A 6,878-nucleotide genomic window follows, 5' to 3' on the forward strand; every position below is an offset into this window, starting at 1 on the left:
GGGTGGGGGGGGGGGGGGGTGAGAACGGGCCCCCTGCATCTTCTGGGATCCCAACTGATGGGAAGCTGTGGTCAGAGAAGGAGAGGTTGGAGGTAAAGCGATGCCGAGTGTGACGGGGTCCAGGGCCTGGCCACGCAGCGGGTGGTGTGGAGAGTTAGGCCACAGCAGAGGAGCAGCAAGAGGCTGGACTGTCGGTGGGGTGGCCGCTGAGTGTCAACTGAAGACGCCAGTGACGATGCAGGATTTGGGGCTGAAGGTGAAGGTTACGGACGAGTCAGCAAAGTCTTCAGTGACTGTGGGGTGTGACCAGGAGGGCCAAGGTTGACAAAGGTGGGTGGGGAGGAGAAGGTGGCTGCAGAGTCAGGCTTCGTGGTCCTCAAACCACCAGGGAGTTTTACACAAGGGTGAAGGAGACATGAGCGAGGCAAACTGGAAAGCTGACTGGACCCCTGCAGCGCCCCCCCCCTTGCCCCAGCCAAACCGGTGAGGTCAGCCGGCAGCAAGGACTGTCGCTGCCATCGCCAGGCGACTATTGGCTGTGCTGTCCAATATCTAATGCACAGGGATGTGTAAGTTCACCAGGCTGGCATAACAATAAATACTCACTGAACGAATAACTGGGACCGTCCGTCAGTCCATCTAGACGTCGTCGTCTCAGCAGCGGCCACGCGCGCAGTAACAGAGCAACACGTGGACCTGACTTCCAGTTCGGAGCCTCTGCTTTTTCGGCGCGTAAAGCTGAGAAGGCGGAGTGAGCTCATGACGGGTGTGCAGCGCTTGGGACCGTACCTGGCAGGTGGCCGTCTCCGTAAGCAGCCTCGGTTGGCCAAGTTCCTCTCCCAGGCAAGCCCAGCGCTCTCCTCGCGGGGTACCTGGGGGAAGTGGGGGAGCGTGATGCGAAGGGCGGGAGGAGGGAGGGGCGTCCCAGCCTCTGCGCACCCAACTAGCCCAGCCCCGGGCGGAGTCTCCTCCCGGGGCGGACGGGGCCGTCCTGTCCCCTAGAGGTACCAAGGGACCGGCCAGCCGCGCGTCTGTCCTCGGCTATGGCGAGCACGGCCCGGGGATCCTGCCCGTGGTCACCGCTCCGGCGCTGGCTCCCGCTGGCGGCGCTGCTGGGGACGCTCGCGCCGCAGGTGAGATAAGGGGACGGACGCGCAGCCTTCACGGCAAGGTCGGAGGGGCGCAGGGGGCGCCTGGCCCTCCCTCAGGCAGAGGTGGCCCTCCCCCAGTCAGCCCCCCGCGAGTGAAAACTTCCCAGCGTTGGGGAGTTGCCGGTCGCCCCCACAAACACCTCGCCTAAGAGACGTGCCAACGTGGAAAGGCGCAGGTGACCCAACACCCCGCCTCTCCTGCAGCTGGGGGTGCGGGTGGCGAGAACAGCTTGGGGCGGGGGACTGGCTTTACTGCAGGGTCCCCCCCCCTACAACTTCTGGGATCCCAGCTGCCTTGGAAAATATGGTCAACTTCAGGGTCCTCTGAGGAATGCGCCCATCCGCCCAGTTTGTTGGACAGACAAATCCCTGCAGCCACCCCTCCCCCCTTACCCATGACCCAGGTTCAGAACCACTGGGATAAGTAAGCGGAGATGTGGGCTCCCGGGCCTGCCCGCAGGGAGCAGGAGGGCCCATACTTACAGAAATGCAGCCAGCCAGGGACCCTGCTCAGGACACTTCCCTGCTGAGGCTGTCCAGTCTGGGGCCCCGGAGCTGCTAACGAGATCACAGGAGAGTTAGGCACCGCCTGGGCGGGCTTCCAACTCTGGGCCCACCCCATGGCTGCCAAGGAGGAATATGAGCCCAGTGTGGTGACACCTGGTGTTTCCAGAAGAAGGAGGAAAACGAGAAATGAGAAAAATTAGAAATCCAGATTTTTTAAAGTGAAACCTTTCCAATGTTTTCATTGGCCATTAATTAAAAACAAAATTTTAAACGTGGTTGTGGTCAAACAAAACTCAGCTGTGTGCCACCCGTCTGCAGCTCCCCTCCTGATGTGCTGCAGGTCACAAAAGAGGCAAGGGGACCAGGGGGGTGGGAGGCCGTCCCAGATTCTCCACCCAGGTCGGAGGCTGAGCCCCACACCTGAGGGGCCTGCAGCAGCACCGGCCTTTGCAGGGGTACAGCTGGGCTACCCGGATGTGTGAGGGTTCCTAACAGGAGCTCAGCCTCACCCTGTTTGCTCAGGGAGGGGCTAGCGCAGCAAGTTAGCCCCGCAGGGGCCAGATGGAGGGCGGCACCAGCCCCCCTCCCTGGGCCACCCCAGCCTGGGTTTTGGGGCCCCCCGAAAGCAGCTTGGCTGGGGTGGGGGTGGGGCAGAAGGGGTTTTCCTAAGAGGCAGGTAGTGTGGCAAAGAAACAAGAGGCCAGTACTGGAATGTCAGAGGTGGTGGTTCAGTTCGCCATGATTTGTTACCTGTGGCTGTTGGCTGATCACCTTATCGCCCTGAGCCTGTTTCCATCACCTGCACAAAAATGAGAATAACAGCATGGCTCTCCCAGGGAGGCTGTAAGTAGCAGTGACCTTTTTCTGTAAAGGCTTGCGGGCTCCTTTGGGAGACCAGAAGGACTTGGGAGGACTTCGGACACAGTGAGAGCTGGGGGGCCTTGGCTCCCGCTGACACCCCTCTCTAGGGTCACGGAGACCAACGTGGGGAGCTCACATCTTCTGCAGTCATCTTTCTTTCTTTCCCTGTCCCTGGAGGGACAGGCAGTCACAGCCAGCCCTGCCTGGGGCAGGGACAAGGGGGGCGTCCCAGGCCTCTGAGCGGAGGTGGCTGTTTCCCACTGCAGGTCCAGACCCTTAGGCCGGACAGCCTTCTGTTCGTGTCCACCCTGGATGGAAGCCTCCACGCACTGAGCAGGCAGACAGGAGACTTGAAGTGGACACTGAAGGACGGTGAGTGAGGGGCAGTCACTCCTCCCTCCTGGGACCCTGAGTTGGAGCGGTGTCCCTGTGACATAGAGGATAAGAGCGTGGGGCGTAGAATCCTCCATGCCAGTGTCTGCAGGCAACTTCACCACTTAGCAGCTGTGTGGCCTCGGGAAAGTCACTCCACTTCTCTGAGCCTCAGTGTCCTCACCTGTAAAATGAAGCCAAGGGGAACGGCCCTGGCTCACAGAGGTCTCAGGAGGGTGACACTCCACACGTGTCCCACGCACACGGAGCACCCAGTGAATGGGAGCTGTGCTTGTCAGTGGGGAGTGGGGTGAGGTGACTCAGGCTCCGTGTCCTTGTCCCTGCAGATCCCATCATCCAAGGGCCAAAGTTTGTCACCGAGTAAGTGAACCTGCGGGGGGCAGCTGGGAGATGGGGGAGGGAGTTTGTGGGTGGGGGCGGGGGTGCATGTTTGAAGTAAGGGAGGAGGATGGGGCCTGGAGGTCTGTGGTGTCCCTTGCAAGGGGGGGCTCCCACTAGCTGGGAAGTTGGAGGGAAAGGGGGCCTTCATGAAAGCAGGGGCCATGCACCCACCCTCCCCCGCTCTTCTCTGCTCCACAGAACGGCCTTTCTCTCAGACCCAGCAGATGGCAGCCTGTACATTTTGGGGACCCAGAAACCACAGGGATTGATGGTGTGTTTCCTGTAGTGCTTGGGGAGGGGCAGGGGCTGGGGCTTCTGTTGGGCAGAGCGTGAGGGGGCGGAGGGGGCAGTGTGGTCAGAGTGTGAGCGTCATGCAGAGGGCGTGTCACGGCTCTGAGGGCATCACGGGAAGGGTGCCTGGAGAGCCCTGCCGAAAGGGGATAAGCGGGTGGCCCTGGCTGTGTCTGCAGGGCGGGCTGGCTGTCAGGCCTCAGAGGAGTCGAGGGCCTTTTCCAGGACTCTGAGGGCTTTCAGGGGAAAGCTTGGTATCTGTTAGCTTTTGCTCAATAACAAATCGCCCCAAATGCAATGGCTTCAAACTCAAACAATGTATTTAACTCACAACTTTGTGGTGACAGTTGTGGTGACAGAGGAAGGGCAGGGAGCAATTGCCCCAACCTGGAGCTCAGGGAGCTGTGAGAGGGCCGCCTGCAGGGAGCTGGGGCCTGTGGGGGAGGGACACAGCCAGCCCATGATGACCCCGTGGAGAGCACGTGGGGAACACATGGCCCGATCTCACCTCCCCCCCATCCCCAACCTGACTGGAAGCCAGAGCTCAGGGCGCCCACTGACGTCATCCAAACAACTCCATCTTGCCAGGGAGAGGGCAGAGTGGAGAAGGGCGGAGACGGGGTCTCCAGTCACATCAGGGAGGGTCACCAGCAGGTCTGTCGTGTGGCGTGTGTGGCTGTCACATCAGTCACATCACACCCCTGCATCTGGGATAAAGTCCAGACGTTCTCTCTAGATAGATGGATACATGGTAGATAGATACGTAGATAGATGATAGATAGATAGATAGATAGATAGATAGATAGATGATAGATAGAGATAGAATATTAAGGATATTACACATGTACGCATTAACATTTTTCTCAACTATGTGAGAGTGAGCTGCAGACAGTACACCCTGTACCCCGAAAGCATCCTTGTGGATTTCTAAGAACGAGGACTTTCTCCTACACAGACTGAGTATAAATGATCAAAACCAGGAAATTTAACATTGGTGCAATAGCACTATCAATTCCACAGCCCGTATTAATTTTGTCAAGTGTCCCACTGGTGCCCTTGAGTGTTTTCCGGGTCCAGACCCCGAGCCACGATCGCCGTTGCCCTTCGCCGGCGTGTCCCCAGCTTCTCGAAGGCCCAGCCTGGCTACTGAGACTCTCTGGAGAATGGAAACAATGTGGCTACTTAGTGAAGAGTCCAGGCGGTTCTCTCACCTCAGGCGGTTCTCTCACCTCTTGCCCCTTCCGGGAACACTTTCCTCTCCTCAGAAACTGCCGTTCACCATCCCTGAGCTGGTTCACGCCTCCCCATGCCGCAGCTCAGATGGCGTCTTCTACACTGGTAAGCGCCTCTCCAGCCCGTGGTGCTTGGGGACTGGGTGCTGATGGGCTAAGTGGGCGCAGGACAGACAGACTGCAAACCCTCTCCCAGGCCATCTTGAAGGCCGGCACACATTCCACCTCCACAGGCCGGAAGCAGGATACCTGGTTTGTGGTGGACCCCGAGTCAGGGGAGACACAGATGGCACTGACCACGGAGAGTCCCTCCGCCCCCCGCCTCTACATTGGCCGAACACGTGAGTCGGGCCCCAGCCGCTCCCCAAGCTCTGGGAAGCCGCCCCATTTTGCCCTGCCTAGGCCTGGCGATTGCTATCCAAGTTGAATCAGGCCAGTCAGTCAGTCAGTCAGTCAACAAACATTTCACTGAGCACTAAACAGAGAGCTGGGGATAGAGCATAACGAAGACAGACCTGGTTCTGCCCTTGTGATGCTCGCAGACCCCACCCCCAGGCTGGGTACTCAGGGAGCCCCCACCCTCATAAGATGACGTCCCCTGGGGGTGGTGGGGGGGAGCATCACGTGGTGTGCCTGGTAAGCTTGCTTCTGGGCATCTGCAGAATACACGGTCACCATGCATGACCCCCGGACCCCCGCCCTGCGCTGGAACACCTCCTACCGTCGCTACTCAGCGCCCCCCATGGATGGCTCACCTGGGAAATGTGAGTGCCACCTTTCTCTGGCCCCACCTTGGAGCAACGTCCGCAACTCAGAGAACCCTGAGTGGCATCCATGACCAAGCCGCACCACGCTCTGACCCGGCTGACCTCCTCAGGGACCCCGCATACTGAATGACACAGGCTGACGGACAACCCTAAACGACCCCTCAACACCCAGCCTGACCCTCCTATACCCGGAGCAGCCCAGCCAGGTTGCCCTGGGCGACTCCCTAGGCAACCCCCACACACCCTGAACAGTCCCCATGTGTTCTAACTGACCCTCAATGTTGAATGACTCCTGACTAATGACCCCAGGTGACCTCCCCCAGGTAACCCTCACCACCCCCTTGATATTGTGACTGCCTGAGAGGCCTCACAGGTGTCCCCCCTAAATAACCCCTCGTACCCTGACTCTATCATTCCACATGAGAACCCACACAGCTAACCCTGACACATCATGAGTGACAGCCCCTAACCCCTGACTGGCCCCTTCCTCATTCTAAATGACACCCAAGTGACCTACAGGGCTCCAGCCACCCTGGGTGAACCGGCCTGGGTGGTCATCAGTCAGAGCATGAGTGACCACTCCACATCCTAAGTGACCTCTCTCAAGTGACCTGGCCTGAGTCACACACCTGAGTCACCTTTGGACGACCCTGACGCACCCCTGCATCCTACACGGCCCCCAGTTGACCCTGACTGACCCCCTGGCTGATCAGAGTGACCCAATGAACTCAGACTGATTCTCCCATGTCCTGCGAACCCTCCAGGTGATCTCACCTGACCTCCACATGCCTGAGTGGCCCTCCTGATGGCCCACCCTCAGAGCAGCTCCCCCACACCAAGATGCTCGGAGGTGCCTGGCTGCCTCTCCACAGCCATTTTTTTCTTGGCAGACACGAGCCACCTGGCGTCCTGTGGGACGGGCCTGCTGCTCACTGTGGACCCGGGAAACGGGGCGGTGCTGTGGACGCAGGACCTGGGCGTGCCTGTGATGGGCATTTACGCCTGGCACCAGGACAGCCTGCGCCAGCTCCCCCACCTCACGCTGGCTTGGGACACCCTGCACTTCCTCGCCCTCCGCTGGGGCCACATCCGACTGCCTGCCTCCGGCCCCCGCGGCACAGCCACCCACTTCTCCATCTTGGACATCCAACTGCTGTAGGTGCCCGTGCCTGGGGACTGGGGAGGACCCTCTGGAAATGTTGTAGCCCAAGTCCAATGGGCAGGCGTGATGTGTGACCCTGACACCAGTACAGCTGGACCAGAGGTCAAAATCGTACAAATGGCGGGGGGGGGGG

At 59.7% G+C, this 6,878-nt stretch overlaps 1 protein-coding gene across 2 annotated transcripts in view; it reads left to right on the forward strand.

Moving 5' to 3' along the window:
- The first annotated feature begins 1,043 nt into the window (after positions 1-1,043).
- The window catches only part of ERN2 (endoplasmic reticulum to nucleus signaling 2), a 15,245-nt gene continuing 9,410 nt past the window's right edge, over positions 1,044-6,878 (forward strand). For both annotated transcript variants that reach the window (XM_019649794.1, XM_019649795.1), the window contains exons 1-8: positions 1,044-1,133; positions 2,786-2,891; positions 3,239-3,272; positions 3,492-3,564; positions 4,850-4,922; positions 5,050-5,157; positions 5,479-5,580; positions 6,474-6,738. In XM_019649794.1, the coding sequence (XP_019505339.1) occupies positions 1,044-1,133; positions 2,786-2,891; positions 3,239-3,272; positions 3,492-3,564; positions 4,850-4,922; positions 5,050-5,157; positions 5,479-5,580; positions 6,474-6,738 (851 nt within the window). The remainder of the gene's footprint in view (positions 1,134-2,785; positions 2,892-3,238; positions 3,273-3,491; positions 3,565-4,849; positions 4,923-5,049; positions 5,158-5,478; positions 5,581-6,473; positions 6,739-6,878) is intronic.

The sequence above is a fragment of the Hipposideros armiger genome, unplaced genomic scaffold, assembly GCF_001890085.2.
Source record: "Hipposideros armiger isolate ML-2016 unplaced genomic scaffold, ASM189008v1 scaffold_135, whole genome shotgun sequence".
In the NCBI taxonomy this organism is placed as follows: domain Eukaryota; kingdom Metazoa; phylum Chordata; class Mammalia; order Chiroptera; family Hipposideridae; genus Hipposideros; species Hipposideros armiger.